At 40.9% G+C, this 26,085-nt stretch overlaps 1 protein-coding gene across 2 annotated transcripts; it reads left to right on the top strand.

Annotated features, from left to right (window-relative positions):
* Positions 1–11,653, top strand: LNP1 (leukemia NUP98 fusion partner 1). Of its 2 annotated transcripts, none has more exons than XM_054056872.1 (3): positions 1–264; positions 6,888–7,133; positions 9,193–11,653. In XM_054056872.1, the coding sequence occupies exons 1-3, from the start codon at positions 115–117 to the stop codon at positions 9,391–9,393; spliced, it is 597 nt and encodes a 198-aa protein (XP_053912847.1). In that variant the 5' UTR covers positions 1–114; the 3' UTR covers positions 9,394–11,653. The 2 variants fall into 2 exon arrangements, with proteins under 2 accessions (XP_053912847.1, XP_009555244.2); XM_009556949.2 differs by having other exon boundaries at positions 3–264; positions 9,190–11,631.
* Positions 11,654–26,085: the final 14,432 nt, after the last annotated feature.

Raw genomic sequence — 26,085 nt, 5'->3', positions numbered from 1 at the left:
CTCCTCTTCCTCTTATTGGCAGAACAGTGTGAGGCTATTGGCTTGGTGGTGGCATTTGACCTTGCTTTTCCTTTTTCTGGTTGGGAGACCCCCACAAGTTTGGAGCATCTGTACATGGAATATGAAGAGGATGATGATATTTTCTTTGCAAAATGGATGAGCAGCTTCTGGGGCCACAATTTGATTGAAGAGGATGAGAAAGAGGGTAGAGGCCACAAAAAACGTCAGACACGACTTTTTAGTGAGAGGAGAGCCTCCCTTCCGGTAAGAATTGTGTGTAGTTTTCTCTGTGTGTGTGGGTGTTCTGTGCATAAATACAAGTGCCATCCCCAGGGGCACGGCCCTAGAGATCTTTGAGGATGAGTATGGTACACCTTACTGTGTAAGATCAGTTCTGATTCACATCAGCTAGTTGCTTTTTGAACTTAGCTTCCTGCCAGAGTCAGCCCCCTGGTGCCTTTGGCATACAAGAAAAGTGTGGACTCCAAGATAAGTGACAACAGGATGAGAAATGTAAGGAAAACGGTGTAATATAATAACTGCCTAACTATGTGTTACACTGTCATTTTGTCTAGTAAGGGTGACCTGGCAGAGATCAAAACATTTTGGAAACTGGCACGCGAGCACTGGCTTCAATGAATCTGTTCTCAAGTCTGAAGCTGCATAAGCCTGTACGTATTTGCAGGATTTGGACCCAATTCTGCACCTATTCCATCTTCAGGAAGCTGAATGCTTTACTCCCTGGGATTTAGCTGTCTGCATGGGTAAATTCTAATTTACTCCAAAGGACGTGGTCCCTGCTTGTTTGAAACATATGACTCTGAAAATAAGGATGCAACATAAAACATTATACTCTGAAGTAAGATTTTAAGGGAGAAGCACATTCTTTATTCTTAAACCAACAAGATAGTTGGGAAAGGGGCAAGGTTCACATGCTGAGGCAGTTTTTTAAGGCAGCTCACAAATGACTACCCGATTATCAAAATGAAGTTAAAGCGAATGCAGCTGTTCCCAGTCTGATCTTTACTTGAAGGCTGATGCTTTTATTTTGGCCCTAAAAAAACATTTAGGTGGTCCAAACCTGTCTCTTTTCTTCCCCCAGCTACATTGGTTGGCTTATCAAAGGTACTAGGTTTCCTTACAAACCATTTTTCACTTATATCTGTAGATCATTACTGCAGCAACAAGGTAAATACTATTCTATTGGGGAGGAACTGCTAATCTTTTTTAAACTTTTTTTTTTTTTTTTTCCTATATATTCACATTGCGAGTTCTCCTCCACGGAAGCTGCCATGTTCTAAGATGTGGGATTTATCATTTTCAAAAAAATTGGCTAAGACAAACAAACCAGACCTGAACTACCTCTCTCCTCTCTGAATTCATGGACAGCTTGGACAGGTAGCCCTCATTCATTGGTTTTGAACTGATGACCCATATTTATTATTTATAGTTATATTTCATCTTGTTACAGATTGCAAGAAAGACTCTAAACTAGAGCTGTGCTGATGGATTCCATCAGAATGACTATTCATTTATTTAAGAAAATAATTTTGCTGTGTTTTAATTTTGTCCTTCAGAGATCTATGCATATGTGATTTCTGTAGTGCCCAATACAGACTGAACTGTAAGAATGTGCTTTATATCATAGTCTGTTTAGTGAGATGCTGTACACATCATTGTGTATATTTGTGTGTGTACACATACATTTAATTCAAAGCATGTTCTTATATTCAGTTTGTTCAGAAGATATTTAAATATTTAGCTAATAGTTATTCAAATAATTTGCTATAGTTGCCACCCTGAATCAATACCTAGAACTTGGATTAAGTTAGCAGACAGAAAAAGAAGACTGTGACTTTTGACATTACTGTTCAACCAGCTAAAGTTTTCCCATATACTTACTTATGCCTGGCCTTTACTTTAATGATCCACATTAATTTGTCTTGATCCAATTGTATTATACAAGAGATATAAATTTCAACTGCTTTATTTCTCAGTGCCAGAAATTATCTGGAGGAATGAGAAGGGTAGATTTGTTTGGACATTTTATGATTTGAGGATAATTATTCTTTTTAATTGGAAATCACTGACTAGTTTTTAGTGAAGAACACTAAAACATGTTGTCTTAAGGTGAATCTAGAAGTTAAACACGTGAGCACTAATAATTCTTTAGAAATACTTTCAGAAAGAACATCTCCTTGTTGAGAGCAAGAACTTACTGTTGGTCCTGGATGTGTGTTTTTTAAACAGTGACTATAAATGGTAACTACCGTAAGATTAATTATTACAAATTTTAACTACTGTAAGTTTCAAAACACTTATTTATACAGTTAATTATTGTCTTCATTTTATCAGAACAGTGCTATTCGTAATAAGGATTAATCACTGTGATCAGACAGCATTACTTCTGTAAGTTAATACCTCCACAGTGTACCTTTTCTTCTGTGTCAGCATCTTAAATGGAGATCACACTGCTGTCGTGGTGAAAATCCAAGTCAGCAGGTTCCGATTGACACAGCTGCTGGCAAAACTTCGTTCTGCAGATACAATGGTACTGCCAAAACAACTCTGCCAGCATACATACCCGGGGCTGGTATACAGTGCACCAGCAACAGTGCAGTCTTGCTAACATAAACTGCTTGTGCACCAGGAGTGTTTTGGTATTACATAGCAAAATACTAGCAGTATAGCATAAAAGGTGGTTTTGCATAACACTGGAAATTGCTTTCAGCTCCCTAAAGGTGTTTGTCATTATACATGTGCTGTAGATATTCAAGCCACTGTTCTTACCTCAAACATAATAGTGGATTCCTGTGGCATCCATGGTAGAGCTCCTCAAAATACGGAAAAAGCTTTGTCAAACAATTCCCAAACTAACAACAATTTTCATTTGTTTTCCCCCATACCTTAATATACCTCACAAACATTACTGAGATGAGTTTCACAAAAACGCTTTTGCAATTCTCATTCTCATTTTGGAGAGGGAGCACAAAATTATATTAATCCCTCACTGGGTTCCTGGCAAGACAGGCTAAATCTTGGAACTCCTCTCCCCTGAAAAGAATCAGAGCTGTATGTGTTGCTCTGGACCAACACTGAATGCGAAAACTGTCTGGGGAGAACCAAGTCATCTGTTTTCATCTCCTTTAGTTAGCTTGTTTTCCTGGCAAACTTTAGACATGTTAACTCTGATACCCTTTTGGAACCTCCAGCCATGACTTCCCTTGACACATTCTAGTTATTCTCTGTCCTTTTGGTTCAGGACAGTTTCTTGCCTCCCGGATATTTTGTTGTGGGAAAATGATAGGAGGCAAAGAAGCACTGATAGGAGTTTTACAACCCTATGAATTTATCCACCTTCAAGTAGACATCGCTGCTCACAGCGCAAAAATTTGATAAGAAACAGCTGAGAGTGGAAACAGAGCAACTGACCACTGTTGAAATTGCTAACAATTAATCTGAACTAAAGTCAGACTGAACGTCCACCAGAATATTGTTACTACAGCTGGAGCCTGGGCTCAAACATTTTTGAGGAACATAATACTTGTCTATAAGCTTCTCAGAAGGAATGCAAGCTGTGGGACAGTATCTGAATGTCAGATATTCCAAAATATCCCTGAAGTACAGGGGTCATTGCGTAAACTTCCTGAGCTCTTGTGCTGACACACTGAAGAATAATTTTCTTACTGACAGCTGTGCAAGCCCTCAGATCAAGTCCAAAGATGGAAGCAATTGTCTTGTCTTCATCAAAAGCTGGGAAAGAGAATAGGCAAATTATACTGATGTCTATATCTCGAGGTATTTTTGTTTGTATACTTTTTGTGTGTTTTAGCCGGGCAGTTAGCAGAAGATTAGCTGCTGTGTAAATAGATACACTAAGAATGACTGGCCTTTAAGCTCAAGCAGAAAAAAAGGAGTAGTAAGGGGAGGACAAAAGGGAGGAAGAAACAACCCCTGAGAATATGTGTATTGCTTCTGGCTTTCCCAGCATTAGCAAAAATCACCTATTTTGATAAAGAGGAGCTTTTATCATTCTTCCTTGTTCCACCTTCTCTCCACTTCTCCAGTATAAGAACTACTCCAGGTCAGATCCTAGGAGCCAGAGACCAAGGGGAATCCGCTATAGAGGCACCAGATGTAGGCAGGAGGCAGCTGCTGGGGAAAGGGCAGGAGCAGGTACTGGGGCTGTGCTCAGAGGCCTTTGGCAAAGAATGACAGCAGCAGTGGATGGACACCAAAGTGTGCAGATATACAGGCAATCTCTGTTGCCAGAAGCTGCTGAGACTTCAGAAGGGGAAGCATAAATTAAAGCAATCTTCAGCCGTTCTTATTTACAGTGTTACCAAGCAATGGATTTGGCACCAAATGCATGTATTAAATGCATGTTTTATATCTAAGAAACAGAAAGAAAGCCACATGGATTTTATCTAAAGCCAATGCCAGTTCTGCTTCATTGCTGAGCTTCATTTTATGACTCTGAGTTCTCCACAGAGTTAATCTTAAATAAAAGCCTAAGGTACAGTGCTAATGATAAGCTAGGAAATGTTCATGCTTGAGCAGTGGTGTTAAGGCTCTTGTACTCTGTATGGTCATGTCCATAAGACAGCAACATGCTGACATGCACAAGCATGCTGTCCTCCTAGCTACAGTGGAATGCATCATGCAAAGGCACTGTGAGAGAAGGCAGAGTCACAGTAATATAATTCCATAGATATGTATGTGTCGCTTTACCTTTAGTCCACTGAAGAAGATGCGCAGAGGACCTTCAGAGGAAGGTCTGTCGTTTTTCTGAACCATTGCTGCCATGTCACTATGCGGACTGTAGTCTTTTTGTTAAGGGCTTAACTATAATTCTGTCTGTGAAGGAAATAAAAAAGTAATGTGTTAGTAAAATGAAACCTTTACAAACATTGCAAACCAGAATTGACAGAATACCATCCCCTGTTTCAGCTGTCCTAAGCCCTCTAAGAACAAATAACAGTGAGACAATTTTTATTTCCAGAAAACAATATATGTTGGTGCCATTAAAATCACGCAGAAGCTTGTTGAACTTAACATAGCATGTGTCCCTCAAGCACAATGTGATTGCTTTGATGCTTTTTAAAATAACAATTCGATATGACCTTATAGAAATCACAGCTGTATTGATTGGTTTGTAACCAAAGTAAAAATAGTATGGCAGAAATCATTACCACTACTCTCAGAGGCAGTCCATAGTACTGTATGTCTGGAAAAGAAATTGAACCAGTACCATATGATCTGAAAAGCCTTCAGTGTTAGATGCTTCTGTCAGGTCTAAGAGTTATTACTTTTAGCACCTCTCATCAAGCCTGTCTAACGTGATGTAGTCACAACCATATGGATGCACAGCCTCACTATTCAGAGAAAGACTGCACGGGTCTCTGTTGTGCTGATACATTTATAATAGCATCTGAGCCAGAGTAAATGGATATGTATACAGGAGATGTTTCAGGACCCTTGCAGTCCAAGGTTTTTAGATTCATGTGGTCACTAGACCAAGTTGGTTTAGCTTTCAACTGTCATTTCTTAAAAGAAAGCAAACCAAAGACCACCACCTCCCACCACCCTCCAACAAACCCTACACTGAGTGTAAGGTTTTATCTTGGATTGTCTTAAAAAGCATTTCAGGATCTGTGAGATAGACCTTCAGTTGTTAGAAACAACTATTGAAGCTCCCTTGAAGGCAGCAGAACTTCTCAGGGTTACTCAGGAGCTGAAGACTTAGCACCAGGCTTATACAAATCATATACGCATTCAAACACGTATGGAGCAGCTGAGTGCCAGGAGTGCCATAACCTAACACCTTCGAGGGTCTCATTTTTAGTAACTATCATCTCTTTCTCAGAATTTTCACTACCTGTATCTCACCAGTGTTCAGCTTGTCATACTGAAAAAGCACCAGCAGCTGGCAGGGCTTGGGGCATGCCTGGCTTTATGTGGTGGTCTTCTCATCCATCTCTTCTATAGGTCTGTCTGTTTGTAAAACCAGCAATACATGGCTCTACAGGACACAGCAATTCTGTATCAGTTTAATCTCCTTTACAGATATTCAATTAAACATAGCTGATGCAGATCAGTAGCTTTTATCTGCCTGTCAGGCCTGGGAAAATTGAACTGCACAGAAAATCAACAATGGTTTACTCCCTCTCCACTTTATCCCCACAAATGTACTTGAGGGAAGCCTTTTTCCTACCATTTCTCCGGTAGAGATATGTCCCTCAGTGCCCTGAAAGTGCTTTTTTTATTAATTCAGGACAAACATGCCCAAGAAACCAGCAGAAAATTCAGACTTGGACAGAAGTCTGCAAGTAGGCCATGCTGAAAATTTAACACAACTGGGCTAGAAATGGTCACTGTCAGACTCACATAAACTTAAACATCTGATAAGACCTGAAGGCTGTGGGTCAGCCTCCATATCTGTCTCATCTACCTGCAAAACGTTGTGTCTGCTTTTTGAGAGTTCTGCCTAGGACCTGCCGCCAGATGTGAGGTCTGAGTTTTTGAGATTATGAAGGGTCCCAGTTCCTTTTAGTGTCGGTGGGAACTAAGAAGACACAGCACACATCTGAAATTTGAAAATTTGACATCTGAAAAATATTGAAAAAATTCAAATTATATTTGAAATCCTCATTTAGGTGTCAAAACTTAGATACCCCAAAATAGAAAGGAAAGCAAATTCTGCTGCACATCTGGAAAGCAAACTCTTGACATTGGGATTCTCCTGCACGTAGAAGGAAAGATACAGGAATCTGAGAAAGGTCCTTCAATCGGCACCATTGTTCAGAGAGCACTGTGTGACAGATAAAAGCTAACCTATGTGCTCATCTTTAATATTCAATACTCAGCAAAGACCTCTTGTTTTTCAGGCCACGCTTTCCTCCCTGCATACAACACGATTTCATGCTTCTGCCAAAGGCTCGTCTTCAGGCCATCTCAGGGGCTCCAAGGAATTTCAAGAAGACCAAGATGCCAAATGCCACTGCCACAGGAAGGCAAGCAGAACACCTTCAGCAGACAGCTCAGGACCAGAGACAAGATCAAACTCCATCCAGGAATTTGCAGAGTCCTTTGAAAAGCAATTGCACCTCAAAAGCAAACGCTCAGTTTCTTTGGTAGGTAACAACCAACTTAAGATTACTTCAAAAGAAGAAATAACAACCAACCAACAAGCAGGATGACTTTATCCCTGATGTAATTCCTGTGGCTTTGCGGGGGGAAGAGCAGAAGTAAACTTGAATTAGAATTTCTCAAATTATGTAGTTCTTACTGGAGTGCAAACAAGGTTAAAGTGATAGCATTGTTAGTATGAGAATTCTTGATGTAATGTTAACATCTAGACTTATTCTAAAATGTGCATCTTCATAATGAGACACTACACTGGCTGTGGCAATATTGTCAGATATTTCTATGGCTATGCCAACAAAACATGACAATATAAAAACAGATTTGGTGCATTTTTGCTGTAAGACCCAGCTCTCTTTCTCACTGCTGCTGACCTTTTTTAACGATATACAGGGTTATCTGTAAGACTGCCAGACACCGTGGTGTTTAAGAGGTTTCTCTTTTACCCCTTGGGACTCTCTCCATCTGCTTTCTTCAGTGTCACCGCACAGCTGCTGAATGTATTTTAACTGTACGAGCATGCAGCTAGCAGGGGATTCTCCATTCTTTTCATCCTCTTCTCCCCATCAATTTTTCCTGAGGCACGAGCATTTTCTGTATGGTTTGTGATGATGAAGTAGCCAATAACAACATTTTGTCTGTGACACATTAACACAATTTTATTACGTTATTTATGTTATTGTTTATTATTTTTATAATAGCTGGTGTATTATACAGTAGAAGGAAGGGTAGTAAACCCTAACTTGCTTTTAAGTGTCAGAACACTGTAAAATTCACTCTGTTGAAAAAGCTGCACTTGAATGACACTTGACATTAGCACCAAATAACAACAGAGGGAACTATCTTTTGTTTTCAGTTTGTTGACACTGACAGTTTGTATGGAGGAGTAATTTTCAGCTCTCCTTGCAGATATTTCGTGCAGCAACAAGAGAGAAAAAAAATAATCTCTTTTCAATGAGCAGCATCATTACATGATAAGTCCCACAATTATAGTCTTGCATTCCCAGTCTTCTAAGAATATGCAGAATTATGGTGATGACAACTTTGTTATGCCATTGTTAAGATTTTGAGTACATTCTCTAATCTTCCTTTACCTCTCTAGGAGCTACTCTGAATTTATTCATTTTAGAACTTCACATTGCCTCATGTGTCAGCCTTCACCAGTGGTTGTCTGGTTTATCATTTATCATTTCTCAAAAGTGCCTAGAAAGGCTAGAAAGTCTGTGAGTGAGTAATAATTGTACGAAAGGTATAGTGAGCATCATGCACTAAATACAGCTTTAACAACAGTTGAAAACATGGATTCTGGTACACTTCTATAATCCACGCTGAGGCGTGCTGGGAGGTAGTTTTATCTCCCTTTCAAGTAGACCAAATTGGTGTCATTCCCTCAGTCACTGTTGAATTCTGGAAGATGTGAAGGACTTGATATTCTTGAAGAACTGAGCGATAGGTATTACAGATCTGAAAGGAAATTTGGGAGTGTGCTTAAAACTTCTGTCTCCAAATGGAGTGGAGTGTTTTGCATTCAGTGCTCTGTGGGTGTAATTCAAACTGCTGTGACCCCACAGGTTAAAAGAAAATGGAGGAAAGGTAATCCTATTTCATCTTCTCCACATGTTGCTTTTCTCTTATAAATGTGGATTTGAGGATGCTTCATGACTTTCAGCACTTGTTTTCAGTGACGCCTTTGCAGCTATAACTGAACAGCCTTCAGGCACATAAAGATGGATCATGTGAAAGGACAGAAACATTGAGTCTGGGCTGAAATCTCAGAGACATCCCTTTCCCCTTCCTGTCTGCTCTCCCCCTGGCCAGGTGACCCTGCTACCATACATAGCGTATAATCAAAAGCATGCTGCCTCTTGCTGAGTTTTAGGGTGACTGGCTGAAGCCTTGAATTTGAGCCCATCGTGTTAAAGCTGATTTTGCTGAGGTAGGTGACTGCAATATTTTACCATACATTATTAGAGAAATAAAATAATGAGACTTTTGTTCATGTGAGAGTAGCTTTTAATTCCCCACTATTTTTTTCCTGCCTTTTAGCAGCCTGAAGGCATGAAGGAGAGAAGAGAAAGAGAAAGATTGCATTTGAGAAAAAGCAAGTCTCACAAGAGAACGGGAGAGAAATCAGAGCCAAGGAGAGAGCAAGGAGAAGATGAAGGTTCAGAAATTGTACCTGCAAAACACAATGGACAGTTTCCACCACAAACAAGCATTGAAAAAGGATATTTATGCACAGGCAGCTAGAATGCATTAAGATAATGAATTTTAACACTCCCTCTGAAGAGCAGAGGGAGCATTCTTGTTTTGTTTTGCCTAGAAGAAGCCTGTTAGCTAGAAGAAGCCCTAACCTGTAGAATAAAAGTAAAATTCAGCTTCATCATTGACACCATGTTAATACCTTCCTGTCTTTTGCCATTAAGAATGCATTTTTGTCATAGGAAGAATGTATCTGTAATAAGATACAATTTAGCAATTAACCACTGTAAGAGGATTTCAGACATATTTAGCATTGTGGCAGGACAGTGGTGAATGTGTTCATTTAAGAGGAGAGCATGTATGTTTTACAAAACCATGCAAAGTCATCCAAAGCCTTATGTTTCTGTTTTAATTGAAAACGGGCTTATTAGGAGGTTTGGGAAAGGAAAAGTATGCATAAATGGCCACCTGCTGACTGGCCCTGACATCCACTTAGATTTGTTTGGAAACAGGGATCTTTGCTTTGTCAACCTCCTGACTCCAAATTTATGGAATTAGTAGAAGAGAAGCCCATATGTTATCTTCTACACCTCCACAATGTCTCACTTCTCTCTCTGCTTTCCCTGTTACTGAGCAGTAAGACCCTCATCTCCCTGTCCTCTCCTGTGTTCTCAGTCCTGTTTCCCAAGTCACACAACTAGTTATTTCTTCCAACTTTAACTTTATTATCTTACTTCCTTTGTGGCCTTCCCCCTTTCTATTACTTTACAGCCCTGCCTTATAGCTGCCAAACTCTTTTGCTACATCTCTAGTTTTGCCTCATGAAAATTTGAGCCTTGCTAAAAGCTCTCCAGTAAAACCAGAAATGTTCTACCTCTCATACATCTATGTAATCTCTTCAAGGGGTTGCCATATATTTGAGGTAAGGCATCACAACCCTTTTGCATATTTCCCTTTCCTAGAACTAGGACCAAACCAAGGGGATGGGAACTGTCTTGTCTATGGTAAGGACTTGAGAAAACTCTGTTTCCTCTGGGCGAAGGTCTCCTGAATTCAGGTGTAAATTCCAACAACTATAAGAAAGATTTCCTCCTATGTGGAGGAAATCCACCCTCCCCCAGCTTCCCCATGTCCCACTCCTTCAACACACAATTTTTCTCTGCAGAGAAGAACCCTGCCCTCTTTGAGGATAATTTCCCCAGGCCTAATACAACAAAAGCTGCTTTGGATATGCAGTTAGAGAAGAGTGAAGACTAATGGAGCCATGAGCAAAAGTCAAAGGCTGCTGAGTATTCTTCCTGTGATTTTCTGTAATTAATGAAGATCTTATTATATTACTTTAGAGCCTTAATTTTGAATGTTCAACCTTTCAAAAGCTTAGGACATCCTTAAAGCAGCGTAACACTTATCTCAATTAAAGGATTGTTTTTCTTTTTAAGCAGGGCTTTGGAGGATACATAAGAAAGCAATCAAACTCTTGCTGATGCCTGTAAAATAGAAACTAATAAATCTGACTGAGAAATGTTGTTCCTATGCATAGTTTCTGTCCTCCCCAATCCAGATTGAATTTTCATGAAGCTCTTCTGTCAGCCAAAACTTCCATACAGATGGCTTTCCTTTTATAGCCTTAATTTGAAGACAGCACTACAAATAGACCTGGATAGAAAGGTACATGGCCAGCTATGACTGAGTTCCTCAGGTAAAAACCCCTCACATACATGCATTCATGTAGCAGCCTGCCTTCACATCTTGTGAGAGCTGAATGGCGCAGCTGCCCCAGTTTTGCCTGGATTTCAGAGCATCAGCCTCCTTGTCCTCAGCCAGTTTAACACAACAGGTCCAGCTCTATCCCAGCAGAATTTGAAAAAACTAGTGTTCATGAGGCTAATGTGCTGGTAGTACACCACCCCTGATGAAAAGAAAACATCAAAAAGGGCTAAACCAGAAAACCCATGTGTGCTTAGCTCTGTCTTGCTGTTTACCATCTCCATCAAAGCACAGGGAAGCCTCACTGCCACAAAGGCAGCCCTGCAGGTCTGCCTGCAAACAGCTCCTGGGTTTATCAGTGAACAACATCTCTCAAATTTGAGACTCTATGTTTATGTCCTTTCTGGGCTGGCCCATCTACCCTGCGGTGTGATTCTGGAAACAGAAGCTTTCAAATAATGTGTTCAACAATGTTATCCCTAAATCACTGAAAATGTATACTCAAAAGTGTTTTCTCTTGCTTCGTATCATGGCTGATTGAACCAACAACCCTTTCCAGTTTATTTCCATGTGGTCTGAAACAGTAGTATTACATAGAAAAATTGAAACTTGCATGACAGAATGAAATCATTCTCCACATAAATTAATATTTATTTTGTAAATAACTGGGAATTTGGGAAGGAAGATAATAATCTGAAGAGGAATCTGACTTGCAATGGTATTGCAGATATTTCCATTTCCACAGAAAGTGGTCATGACTGGCATGAAAAATAGTCACTGTCTGGATTCCCATCCCCAAATCCCAGAGCATCTGGGCTAGCTGCGGGCGTTTTCTTCACACTCCCCCATTCCTAGGCAAACACTATTTGCTTTTTTTGCACTTTGCAAGAGTAGGATGGCTGCAATTTTCATCAGAGTCCAGACTTTGGACATGAAGAATATCGGTTAGTTAACAGGAAGCAGAGACAAAGGGACGGAAAAAATATCAAAAGTGCTCGCTAACAGATAATGTTGAAAAACTGAAATAGTTTTACAACAGAGGGGAACCAGCAAGCGGCAGAAGTAGGCTGGTACTCCCACTGGCAAAAGCTGAAATGACTCAGAGGCCCATGAAAGACATTTTAATCTTGCTGGGTCTCACAGGTGCAAGACCATGCTCTGGTAAAATGGTCATCTCTATGGATCCTTCCCAGAGCTTCAGTCTAACTAGAAAGTGCTACTGTGGGAAGTTAGGCCATGGGTGCATACAAGCACGCACACAGCTGCTGAGTGGAGACAACCAGGGAAGGTGCCCTAATGAACCTGTTGTTCACTAATGGAGGACTTGTGGGTAATGTGCTGGTTGGAGGCCATCTTGGGCATAGTGATCACAAAATGACAAAGATTTAGATTCTTGGACAAGTAAGGGGTGGGGTTGGCAGAACTGTCACTTTGAACTCCCATAGGAAAGACTTTGGTCTATTCAGAACACTGATAAACAGACTCCTTTGGGAAGCAGTTCTGAAGGGTAAAAGGCTCCAGGAAGGTTGGACATTCTTCAAGAAGGAAGTCTTAAAGTTGCAGAAGCAGGCTGTCCCCATGTTCTGAAAGACGAGCTGGTGTGGAAGAAGACCAGCCTGGATGAACACAGAGTTTTGGCTGAAACTCAGGAAAAAAAAAAAAAGGAGAGTTTATGAGCTTTGGAAGAAGGGGCAGGCAACTCCGGAGGATGGCAACTCAGGAGAACTGCAAGGATGTCATGAAGTTATGTGGGGAGAAAATTAGACAGGCCAAAGCCCATCTAGAACTTAATCAGGCTACTAAGGTAAAGGACAATAAAAAATGTCTTTATAAATATATTAGCAGCAAAAGGAGGTCTAAGGAAATCTCCAGCTTTTATTAGATGTGGGATGAAATAGAGTGACAAAGGGTGAGAAATATGCTGAGTTACTTAATGCCTTCTTTGCCTCAGTCTGTAATAGTAAGACCAGTTGATCTCTGGGTACTCAGTCCCTTGAGTTGGAAGACAAAGATGGGGAGAAGAATGGAGCCCCCATAATCCAAGAGGAAATGGTTAGCAACTTGCTACCACCACCTAGGCACACACAAGTCTGGATGAGATCCACCTGAGAGTACTGAATGAACTGGCAGAAGGGCTCACCAATTCATTTTCCATCATTAATCAGCACTCCTAGCTAACTGAGGAGGTCTCAGTTGACTGTAGGTTAGCAAATGTGATGCCCATCTATGAGAAGGGATGGAAGGAGGATCCAGGAAACTATAGACCTGTCTGACCTTGGTGCTGGGGAGGTTGTGGGATAGATCATCTCCACAGAGTCATCATGCAGCATGTACAGGTGATCAGACCAGTTCATCATAGCTTTAGGAAAGGCAGGTCCTGCTTGACTAACCTGATCGCCTCCTATGACGAGGTGACTTGTGTACTAGTTGAGGAAAAGCCTATGGATATTGTCTACCTAGACTTTAGTAAAGACTTTGACACTGTTTCCCACAGTATTTTCCTGGAGAAACTGGCTGCCCATGGCTTGGATAGGTGTACTCTTTTCTGGGTAAAAAACTGACTGGGTGGTTGAGCACAGAGTTGTGGTAAGTGGAGTTAAATCCAGTTGGTGGCCAGTCACAAGTGGTTTTCCCCAGGGCTTAGTGTTTGGGCCAGTTCTGTTTAATATCTTTATTAATGATCTGGATGAGGGGATCAAGTGCTACCTCAGTAAGTTTGCAGATGATACCAGGATGTGTGGAAATATTGATCTGCTTGAGAGAAGGAAGGCTCTACAGAGGGGTCTGGACAAGCTGGATTGATGGACTGAGGCCAATTGCATGAGGTTCAACACAGCTAAGAGTCAAGTCCAGCTCTTGGACCACAACAACCCCATGTAATACTACAGGCTTGGGGAAATGTGGCTCGAAAGCTGCCTGGCAGAAAAGGATCTGAGGGTGATGGTTGACAGCCGGCTGAACAAGAGCCAGCAGTGTGCACAAGTGGCCAAGAAGGCCAATAGCTTCCTGGCTTGTATCAGAAATTGTGTGACCAGCAGGAACAGAGAAGTGGTTGTCCCTCTATGCGTGCTGCTGGTGAGGCCACACCTTGAATACTGTGTTCAGTTTTGGACCCCTCACTACTAGAAAGACACTGAGGTGCTGGAGCATGAGCGAAGAAGGACAACAAAGCTGGTGAAGGATCTGGAGCACAAATGTTAGGAGGAACAGCTGAAGGAACTATAATTGTTTAGTTTGAAGTAAAGGAGGCTGAGAGGAGACATTATTGCTCTCTACAACTACCTGAAAGGAGGTTGTAGTGAGGTGGGTGTTGGTCTCTTCTCCCAAGTAACAAGTGATAGGATGAGAGGACATGGCCTCAGATTGTGCCAGGGGAGGCTTAGATTGGATATTAGGAAATAATACTTCACTAGAAGGATTGCCAAATATTGGAACAGGCGGCCCAGGGAAGTGATTGAGTCACCATCCCTGAAGGTCTTTAAAAGACATATAGATGTGTCACTTAGGGACATGGTTTAGTGGTGGACTTGGGCAGTTTTAGGTTCACTGTTCGACTTGATGATCTTAAAGCTCTTTGTCCACCTAAATGATTCTGTGATTCTAAGAATTTCAAGAGCAAGAAGCAGTTATAAGCCAGTGTTTTCTGAAAGGGCTAAGAAAAGAATGTCAAGTGTGGTTACCTAATTTTTTAGGTGGGCATTCCCAAATCAAAACATTTCTGTTTGTGTGCTTCTGAGGTATTGTTTAATTGCAGCATGGTTTTGTGGTCTACTTAAATGTTGTGCACTTGTTAATATATCATATACCAGCATGTAAAATGCCAACCCCATAAAGACAAAATGAAGTAATAGCTATATTTATGCACATACTCACAACAAACCTTTCTAGAAAAAAAAGAAATATTTAAATGCATAAATAAAAAACTTCAACCATAATGTATAACTGAACAAGAAACAAGAATATAGTACTAATTTTAAAAGAAATCAAATTTTAAATAGGAAAAATGAAAATGTTCATTTGTACTTTTTTTTTGTTCTTTAGCACAAAAGAAGGTATTTGGGTCAGCACAGCCCTGGCTCTGAATGCATTGTGTACACATGAATAGTGTAAAATCACATAGAGATATAATCATATCTGATAACCAAAATTATTCACACAGAAATGAATCATAATCATGGGATCTTGAGTTTATACATCCATCTGCCAAAACCACTGAAAACAAACAGGTCTTGAAATATGTCCAGAAGGGTATTGCAGCCAAAATCTAGTCATTCAATCAGAGAAAGTGAATACTGAAATCCAAAAAACTTCATAGAGAATACGCTGTTTGCAGTTGCTGTGCCAGAACTTTAGGTAAGTGTGTATAAACAAATACTAAAATAAACTCGCTCATCATAGAAAACATTGCTTGTAGTGGGCTAATTTTCATTTGCTCTGTTGCGTAAGATGGGATTGACTGAAGATGTTCCTCCTTTTACGATGATCCCTCTGAATCCTAGCCCAGTCTCTACTGTACTTTGGCAAAGGATAACTTCTCTTAGCTGTGTCTTGTCTCTGAGGCCAGACAGAAAATAGGAGAAAGAAGTGATACAGGGAGCATCAAAGAGTAATACTCTGTTGTATTTGACGCATTCTTGTCCTTATATGTTTGTCAAAATGCTTTAGCTTATGCTGTTTCTAAACTGATTAGTAGAGTTTTGCTGTACAGAGAAGACCCACTAATACTTGTGACAGTGATATATGAATTTTCATCATAAAGTGCAGTTACAGAGAATAAAGGAAACAAAACTTCACTCTGTGTATTAATGCATTACAAGGATACTGTAAGTGGTATAGCAGTTCAGAGACAAACTTTGAAGATAAAAACTAACTCCTAACTCCTTCTGCCTGTGAGTGTCAAAATATTTTTACAACTCTATGGACAGTGTAAATAAAAATTACACATTTGCTACAAAATACACTGTTTACAAGTTATTTCACTTACCATCATGAGGTAGATAACATAAGCAGCCATTTTCCAGCAGAGGGAGTCTGTTGATACAGTGTGAGAACATGCACTGTGGTTCACTGGAAACATGAGTTTGAGCTAAAAACTAAGTACAGTGCCTGCAGGAGACAACAGTAAAAAAAGGGAACCAAGAGCACAACACTGTATGGTCAATTTTTGCCACGTGTTCATGTGTGGCTTTTGTTGACATGAAGGAAATCAATAATGAGACCCACAGCAGAGTTTATTCTGGTATTAGAGACTGGTATTTAACCTATGGTCAGCAGAAGACCTTGATCTGCCTCCCAAGGCTTTCTGTTGCTGAATAACTAATTGTTAGCGCCTCACTGCAGGGCTGTCCTAGACTGCTCTCTTGATCTGCCCTCCATTGCCCTAGGGCCAATAAGACCCTTGCTGGTATAGCCCTCGGTGTCATCACCAACATGCACACCGAATGCCCAAGCTGGAGGGAAGGGATGAGCAGCAACTCTTGCAGAAAAATGGAAATCCCCATGGCTTCTACTTTCCTTGGGGTCAGTGGGTGACTGATGTCAGAGACCGTTCACTCAGCTCCTGTGCAGGAAACTGCTCCTCCTGTATGCCCATTCAGGCTTCCCTTCTGTGGCAGCTTTGGGGTTCAGCAGCTTCCAAGCCACACCCAGAAACCAAGGCGTGTTTTCTGCCTGCACTTCTCTGAAAACTTCCTGAGATACTTGCCTATAGTTGATGAGCTGCTCCTGTAGGCTAGAATGTCCTGGTCATCACTGAGGGATCTGCTGCCCCTGGTGCTCGGTCTTGCTCTCTGTATTTTCTTGCTTTCCATATTGTCAATGTTAAATACAGAAATCTTTTGGGAAGCTCTCCTCTAATCCTTACTATTGAAAAGATAATACATTTCTTGTCCTAGGTTTGTTCTGACAGAATAATTATATGTTATGTCAGAAATTTCTTGGTGAAAAAAAGCAATAACATTATTTTCTTGCAAGCAACATGTGCTACTCCATAAATGTAAATGTCAAAAGATTAATCTGCAACAGTTTTTTTTAAAAGGAACATCTTCCTTCCAAGGTATGTAATTTACAGTCCGCAGGTCTATACAGGTTTCCATGAATAGTTTTGTGACTCTTTTTTACTTGTCAAGTGCGCAGATTTTACTTTTCAAACTCACATCACAGAAAATATCCACCCTTACTGTTCTCCTATGTCACCCAGAAAAAAAGTGAATGATGTTACAGGCACTTTTCATACGCAACATCACTGAAAATAAAACATGTTTTAAGATACGTTTCAAAATAATTCCATTCATCAGTTGTAATCTCTGCTCTGGAACAGTTTATAGCGAAATGAGCCGAGCGGCACCACCACCTGCAATTCAGCCGGTCCAATTCGGAGTCCAACTCATTCAGAGAGGTTTGTGCTGCTTTTCTGGGCTGTGAATTGCCAGAGCAAAGAGAAGGGACTCACTCCTGTTGGTCAGCTTTGCTCTGAGGTTATGTCCAGCAGTGGGACAGAAATAAGCAGCTGGGGAGCAGAAGGAGTCTTCAGCTGTTTACGCAGTTAATTATCACTGTTAAGTTCAGAGGAAATCTGGAGACATAAAGCTACACTGAACTTAGTTCTTCAAATATAATACATACAAATGTGCTAATTGCACAGAAATTACTCATGGTTGTAAAATGAAGCACAAATGGACATGCTGGCAGGATCAGTTCTTATTTTCTGTCAAACAGAGAAACACATTTGCTTAGAAACAAAAAGGAGTTAAACAGTTGAATTTCTTAAAACAATAGAAGTAAGAAACAGGGATGTCAAACCAGACCTGATAGTAGATTTTTTTCTTTCTGGTTTTTTTTTTTTTTTTTAAATCAAAAGAGGATATTTTGGCTGGGAATTTCATCAGGAATCAGAATCAGAATCCTGATTTCATCAGGATCGGTAATTGCCTGTCTTCCCTTTTAAACCAGTTACTGGCTTGCTGAATTACTTGGTCATTTCAATTTGATTGTGTCTGTTTACCAAGGTACAAAATAACATTATATATATGTACTGCATATACACAATATGTATGATATACTTTATATATATAAAATATATATATGCTAACAAAATATATGCTAAAAATATATATATATGCTAAAGCATATATATATATATGCTAACACACTAAAATATATATTACATTATACACAATATATTATATATACTGACCCATACTGACAAGTAGACATTTCTGTCTCTGAGTCTCACAGAAGTGTGCTGTGCTGCACGTTTCTGTTTGACGCACACGTATCCACCCACACACCCCTGTCTCACCACAAACTATTATTTTTCAAGCTTTCCCAGCGTTTCTCGACTTTCTTGCTCAGAAACAGCCTTTTCCCCACCACTCCCCCGCTTCCCTACCACAGCCTTTTCCTAAAAAGCCGCTCATCTGACTGCCTGTGATCCCATTACAGCCCACATCGCCCTGTGAGTTTAAACCCATGTTGAAGCGTGCCTGTGCTTATCAGGCGTCTGTGCCAATACATATATACTAACTCACTGCCTGGTGGATATTTCAGTGCTGTGGGAAACCTGGGAGAGAGAGACAGGACTGGGTGGGAGCCAGCGCTGTGCAAGTGGGTCTGCCTGCCCTGGCAGCACCGGTGGGGCCCCTGAATTAAAGCAAAGGTGAGGAAGAGCCAAGCAAGTTAATGCCAGAGCACTGCTGCAGCTGTGGCTTGGTGGCTGGCTTGGGAGCAGGGTCAGCAAGGCCAGGGATGAGGAGCTCAGGCTGGTGGTTTGGACCGTTTGATAAGGGCATCCCTGGGGAGGAGTATTATGGGGAGAGTCCAGACTCACCTTTGGTAGAGAGCTAGTTTGTGAGAGTGTTCTGGGTTGATGGCGAGGACCTGGCAGTGGATATGCAGCAAAAATCAGGTGCTTTGGGAGGACAAAGATTTGCTAAGTGACAGTGAAGCAGGAGACCAAAGGATCCAGTTCCTGACTTTAAGTGAAACGGGATGTGTGTGGCTCTGCTGGTTGGAGAGGACAGTGATAGAAGGGAAGGTGTTTGTCTCCAGTAAATATTGCACCTGGACACAGAGACTTTCATGGTGCTTGAATGGACTTCTTTCTTATTGGCTTTTTTTCTCTTTCACGTGCGTGATAAATGTGTCTGATGGGAACTCTTTTGCACCAGAACTTTCCTGGCCTTTGTGTCCCATGAGATAAAGACCAGTTCCACAGCAGCTGCATACCCCTGCTCTGTACAGCAAAGCAGGGGGATGTTACCTGCTGTGCTGCAGGACAGCTGGGGGTGAAAGGTTGCAGGGGGCAATGCCCATGCAGCAACACTGGCTTTCCAACCTCCCCACCCCTCCACGTTCACCTCCCACAGCTGTACTCCTGCTCTCACTTCCCCTTCATCCCCTGAAAAAGCATTTTCCCCTCTTCCTCTGTAGGCTGAGCTACAGCTGGTACTTTTCATATCACGGTTTAACTGGCCAGTTTTCCTGTCCTGTTCTTTCTGCCTCGTCATCATCCAGGGGGTTGTTCACCCTGATGTTCACCCTGGCCAGCCCTCTGTCCTGACTCACCCGACGTACGTGCTGAACACAGCAAGTGAGTCAGAGAGAACAAAAATTAACAAAACAATGTGGAATATGAATTTACATCATTAAAAAATAGTCCAAAGAACACCATTATATTTACAAAGTTAAACTCTCAAAAGCTGGACAAATCCAGACCTAAAGCTGCCTTTGGAAGCATAGTTCAGCCTGCTCTTCCCCTTCCCCCAATCAATGTGTATTATGTGATGGGATTTAATTGGTTGACTGCATACTGTTTTTCCCACAGGGCTGGCACTTCTTTTAGTGTAAACGCAGGACAGCATCTGGGAATAAATCCCGTTTCTACATTGCTTAGCCTAAGTTTCTGACTATGAGCCCCATTTATCACTGCACAACCCAGACAGCGTACTGAATTCAGAGCTGCATGAGGTTTTCTGGGGCATATTTTCTGCAGCTTCTGCACAGTGTGCATTAAAGATGAAGAGATACTGTTTTGAGGGACCTAGGAACTTTTTGCTATGATTTGCTTCAACTTTCTGAATACCCCATTGGCCTTGACATTTGATCAGAATACTTTATATTTTAGCTAACTGCTCCAGCAGAATTAATTTGCTGTTTTGACTGCTTGGTGTGTCTATAAATCTATAACATAGATGCCTTCTACCAGGTGCTACAAAGCCATCATCAGCCAAATGCAGACATGCAGGTAACTCATCTAGAAACGGCAGAGGAACCTGTCTGAGGCAGGAAGAGTTTCTAGTTCTGGTAGCTACTATTTCCTCAGCTGACAAATTACCTACCCCTTGTTTTCCTACAGCCCTCTGCCTTATATTTCCATGCCCCAGCTTCTGAAACAACTGATAAACTGTGACCTGGCTTAGTATTTGACCCCAAGTGAGTACACCTGACAAGCTCTCTGCCGCGTGACACTATTGAGAAGTTGCATTGTTGTAGACTTGTTTGCCTAATCTAATAATCTACTGTTGAAAAATGCCATGTTAGTGCATGTCATTTTCCCCAGCATGCGTGAACTCTTACTTTCAAATTCAAAGCTGAAGCACAGTAAAAAGAGATGTCATTCCACATTCTCTGAGCTGATATTCAAGCTGTTGTGGTGGCATTTGCAGCCTTAAGAATCATCTTTGCTCTCATTCAGCTGCTGCCTAGCAAGAAGAGAAAAAGCAAAAATTCTTAGTTTGATCCCTGTGATCTCTTTTTTATGCATGTTTGTATTAAAGGCAATCTCACCTGCACAGCTCTCAGTGTCAAGGCATATATTAATTTCAAGTACTGATCATAGAATCATAGAATCATTAAGGTTGGAAAGGACCTGTAAGATCATCAAGTCCAGCTGCTAGCCCAACACCACTGTACTTACTAAACCATGTCCCAAAATGCCACATCCAAATGCCTTTTGAACACCTCCACAGATGCTGACTCCATCACTTCCCTGGGCAGCCTGTTCCAATGCTTCGCCACTCTATTGGTAAAGAATTTTTTTCTAATATCCTATCTGAACCTCCCCTATGGCAACTTGAGGCCATTTCCTCTAATCTTATTACTTGTTACTTGGGAGAAGACACCAGCACCTACCTTACTACAAAGTCCTTTCAGGTAGTTGTTTAGAGCAATAAGGTCTCCCTTCAGCCTCCTTTTCTCCAGGCTAAACAACGCCAGTTCCCTCAGCCGCTTCTCATAACACTTGTGCTCCAGACCCTCCATCAGCTTTGCTGCCCTTCTCTGGAATGCACTCCAGCACCTCAATTTCTTTCCTGTACTGAGGGACCCAAAAACGAACACATCATTGAAGGTGCAGCCTCACCAGCACCGAATATAGGGGGACAATTGCTTCCCTACTCCTGCTGGTCACATGATTTCTGATGCGAGGCAGGATGCTATTGGCTTCCTTGGCCATCTGGGCACACTTCTGGCTCATATTTGGCCTGCTGTCAACTGGCACCCCCAGATACTCAGAAGAAATCTGCAAACTGCTTTCTCCTAGCGCTTCTGCTTTCCCCAGAATTCTCTGTTCTGAATCTGAAATGGAGAAGTCTGAGGAAAAAAATTCATACCATTAATATGCCTGACATTTCTGACTTTATTGAACTGGATTCCCTATGCCAAATTCCTAGATTAGTTCAAAGGACTCTAATCAACTTGAGACATAGCCAGTTATCCATGAATTATAGATTGTATCAGGCATTGCACCTGCAGTAGTTGCAGTTCCTCTCTTAATGTAGATAGAAGTAAGTTGAGCCCTTTCGACTATTTTTCTCCATGATTGTTTTTGTGTGTTCTTATAAATGAAAGACTTTCACAGAGTGGGGTAATTTTATATGCTAGGATTCAGCTTGACACATTGCTGATTAATGCACAGCAAGGACACAAATTGAAAAAAATACATTACTTGGAAATTTCTTACACAGAAGACTTGTTGAAGAAAACATAAGTACTTAAAATAACAACAACATAATTAATGGTTATAAAATAAATAATTTTTTAAATGCTAAGTGCAATGTAACTACATTTTTTACTCATGGCAGTAGACCTATGAGCATTTTTAAACTTTACAGATGTAAACCTGTATCTTCTAAACACATCCAAGAGCAAATATCCCTATTTGTATCCAAAAATTTAATTGTCATAAAATGGATCTTTGTATTGAAATTCATGTTTTATTTATTTTGTTGTTACAAGTTCTATTGAAAACAGAATGTAAATGTTCACTTTTTCTCAAGGCATAGCCAAAGCATGTATTTGCTCTTTTTCCAACTGTTGCATAAACTTTGCAAGGACAGAATTATTTGCTTAACTTTCTGTGCACTCTACCTGGAGATCAATTATTTTATCAGTGTCAGCTACACTTATATGCTACATTTCATCAGCTATAAATTATATGTGCTGCTGCAGAGATACCTACAAACAAGACATCTTAAGCTTGAAGTGTCCAAGGGAGCAGACAGTTTTTACACAGACATATCAAGAATGTATCCTGTTGGACTGGACTAAGGCTCAGGAGCTCCATAGCTAGCTTCAACCCCTGTCCGTGCAGGGCCATGCTCTTGCGCATGTCTACTCTATAACCATCCTGGAGGCCAGATGGCCTCCTCAGGAGGCAGGTCAGTGTGAATGCAGCCAGCCTAGGTAATGAGCAGCAAAGGCCAAAGACACAGGGTAAGGATGCAAGAGACCTGTGGTAGTAACTTGGAAAGCAAGGTTATGGTGCTGTCTTCTTCCACTGTTCCTGAAGGTACTGTTACTCCATGTGACCAGACTGAAACTAGCTCACCTGCCTTGTGGGCCAAACTGTAGATGTTACCATAATCCTAAAACATGTATAACTCCAGTTTGTCCATAATATGCTCATGAATATTTGGATCAAGGTATAGATGTGTGACTGGGAGCAAACGGTGAAGTGCAAAGATTGATTTAAGTGGCTAATATTTATGATAACTGATGAAATAAAGAACTAGGTGCCATATTAATGTAATAGACCTGTGAGGCTTGGAGCCACAAACATTTGGTCCTGTATTGTTTCATTCAGGTGACTCCTATGAAAAGGTCCAAGGTTCAAGCACTACTTGCAAATTCACCTCACAGCATTTAGGCTTAGCCATGAAGAAATGCTTTTGTGACTTGCTTCAGGTGCAACACTCAGCATTGATGAACACCTGAACAAGTGCCTATAAAAAGTCTCCTTAGCACATGTCTTAGGGACTCAAGCCCAAATGGAATTTTATTTGAAGTGTGTTTCTTAATGATTTTTGTGGATATACTTTACTTTTACTCTAGGAAGAACAGAGGGATTCCCAATGATGAAGGATTTTTTCCGGGCAAAAATAGGAGGACATACGGCATATGGAAATAGGTTTATTTGCCAGGTGGGCAGACACAAATGGTGCACTCAGGCTGTATTGTTCAGAGGCTCTTGCTTTTCTATCTTAGAAGTCACAGTTTCTATCTGCAGTTACTTGCTCGCTTGTTCTTACCAAGTGAATAGGAAATACCATGTCAGAGAGAATATATGGTATGATTACAAGGTCATTTTGCCATACAGCAAGAGGAATACTAATCACATCAAAGCCATGCATTCGAGGACTGAGTGGTTGTCCAAAATCATTCATGGCACTGACTGAACACTCACTACATGGTTAAGCATCTAAAAGCAATTGTTCCTTTGCTGACAGACACATTAAGCAGGAAATAAAGTGGAAAGGATCAAAGATGTTGTTATATTAGTTACAAACCGGTAAACTGGCTCTATTAGTAATTTTATTGTCTCTTACAACTGTATTGTAGAAAGCAATACTGAGCAGGCAGGAAAACTCACTACAATCTGAACAAATCTTCTTTCTTTATTTTACTTATTTTTATATATATTTAATATTTTTATATATATTTAATACCTTTAAGGTTTTTGCTGTTGTTTGTATTAATACTTCAGGACACACTGTCCCAGCAAACAAGATAAATGTTATACAATTTCTTGTCTCCTTTGACCAACCAGAGTCTGGGAGGCATATGTAGCCCTTTCAGAGATGAATGAATACTCCTCCAGCTAGAGAAGGGCTCAATTGCCTGCCTGTGTGTCAGGTATGTATCATATGTTTGGAATACTTAGGGTGAATTAATTTCCTAGTCTTGGAATGAGGTAAAAAGAATAAGATGAAAATGAAAGAAAGTCTGAACTTGACTGAATGTAGCGGTGCTTTTAGCCTTTCATCAGCCTTTGGTAAAAAATTGCGTTGTTGTTTCTGCAGTCCCTAACAGTTTTATAGAATACTCTAAGCACACACTTCTCTGTGGCTACTTTAATGCAATAGTTCTTGCAGCAGTGCAGAATCCCTCAGGGTTTCCAGGATGCTAATAAGAGTTTCTGATATTTGAGACACTAATTGTTACTTAGAATCACTTTTAAGTAATCTTAAGCCTGGATGGAATTGAGGAATCCCAGGAAGAGATTTTTGCTCCACTGCCAAAGCACACACATTCAACCAGTGCTTAATAGATGACATAATTACAATTATCAATTCCATTGACTGATGTAGGTCAGTCTAACTGAATACTCTTCCACAACAGATGGATATCCATTAAGTAGGAACAGATGCCATTATGTGGAATACATACTGCTGTCTAAAGAATGTTGCAAAAGAAGTTACTCAGACAAGGAAAGGGGAGAAGTTGCCACAGTTGCCAGGCTGGATATCTGACACTCTGCTTACAGAGAGGTGGTCCTTCTGGAAAATATTGAGTGCCTTTTTCTCTGCATTCATTATATCACCCTACCTGCAAAGGCATCTGCTTGCCAGGTGCTGAATGGTATTTGCTGGAGTACCATCTATCTGACAGTGAAGGTGTCACTGTAAAGTAATAAGCATGGATGGAGCTGTCTGAGAAGATAACCTAGAGTGAAAGTGTCAAAAAGAAATACACCGTTGATCTAATTTTTAGTCTTCACATGGAGATAATTTTGTCCACAAAAGCGAAAATATTTTGGACCTTGAAAAGCAGAAATCTTAAGTTAGGGGATTTGGGGAGGGGTCGAAGAATTTGTTCCATGTTATGACTATCTGTTGGGGAGGGTTGTGCCTCATCTTGGCCATTCCAACAGCCACAGTGGAGGTTGGCTGCTGACAGGAGTGGAACTAGTGCAGTTTAAGCAGCGCTTCAAAACTTGATTATCACAACTTAGATTCATAGAATCATAGAATAGTTTGGGTTGGAAGGGACCTTAAAGATCATCCACTTCCAACCCCCCTGCCATGGGCATGGACACATCCAGCTAGATCAGGATCAAGGTCCATCCAACCTGGCCTTGAACACCTCCAGGGATGGAGCATCCACAGCTTCCCTGGGCAACCTGTGCCAGTGTCTCACCACCCTCATGGTAAAGAAATTCCTCTTTATATCTAGTCTAAATCTGCCCCTCTTCAGTTTATACCCATTGCCCCTCATCCTGTCACTACAAGCCTTTGTAAACTTCCTGGCAAATACCTCAAAGTAGGATTTTTCCATATTTAAGATGAAAGGATTTCGTTGGTGTTCTCTGCTGGCTAATGTGATGGAGGTGGTGCCGTACAAGATGCTTTTCATTCTGCTGTGAATGATTCCGTAATGTCACTAACTGTTTACTATAGCATGACATTTGCAAATAAAACTGTGGCTTCATCCTTTCAATTATATTTTTAGACATTCTCCTTTTGGATTCTGGGCTTTGCCATACATTCCTACCAAATTATAGGAACTACAGCCACGGGTGCTCATTTTTGTGGCGAAAACCACGAGGGTGGGGAAAGGTAAATATATATATATATATAAAGTCTGTGTTACACGCAGCTATCAAAGGAGGGTTTGTGTGTCAGAAAGTCTCTCTACTTTGTCTACTTTTCCTAGCCTGCCCTTGCCAGTGGGAGCTTTTCCCTAGAGCCTCCAGCCCTGCCCGCTCCCGGCTGCTTTCCCTGGAAAGAGAGGCAGAGGCGTGGGACGGACCCCGGG

This window comes from Cuculus canorus, chromosome 1, assembly GCF_017976375.1.
Source record: "Cuculus canorus isolate bCucCan1 chromosome 1, bCucCan1.pri, whole genome shotgun sequence".
Lineage (NCBI taxonomy): Eukaryota > Metazoa > Chordata > Aves > Cuculiformes > Cuculidae > Cuculus > Cuculus canorus.
This window is presented reverse-complemented; position numbering and strand designations above follow the sequence as displayed.

Coding starts and splice junctions, on each gene's coding strand:
- LNP1 (XM_009556949.2), top strand. CDS start 115: ATGGAATATGAAGAGGATGATGATATTTTCTTTGCAAAATGGATGAGC. Junction 265..6,887: donor AGAGGAGAGCCTCCCTTCCG/GTAAGAATTGTG, acceptor CTTGTTTTTCAG/GCCACGCTTTCCTCCCTGCA. Junction 7,134..9,189: donor GCAAACGCTCAGTTTCTTTG/GTAGGTAACAAC, acceptor CCTGCCTTTTAG/CAGCCTGAAGGCATGAAGGA.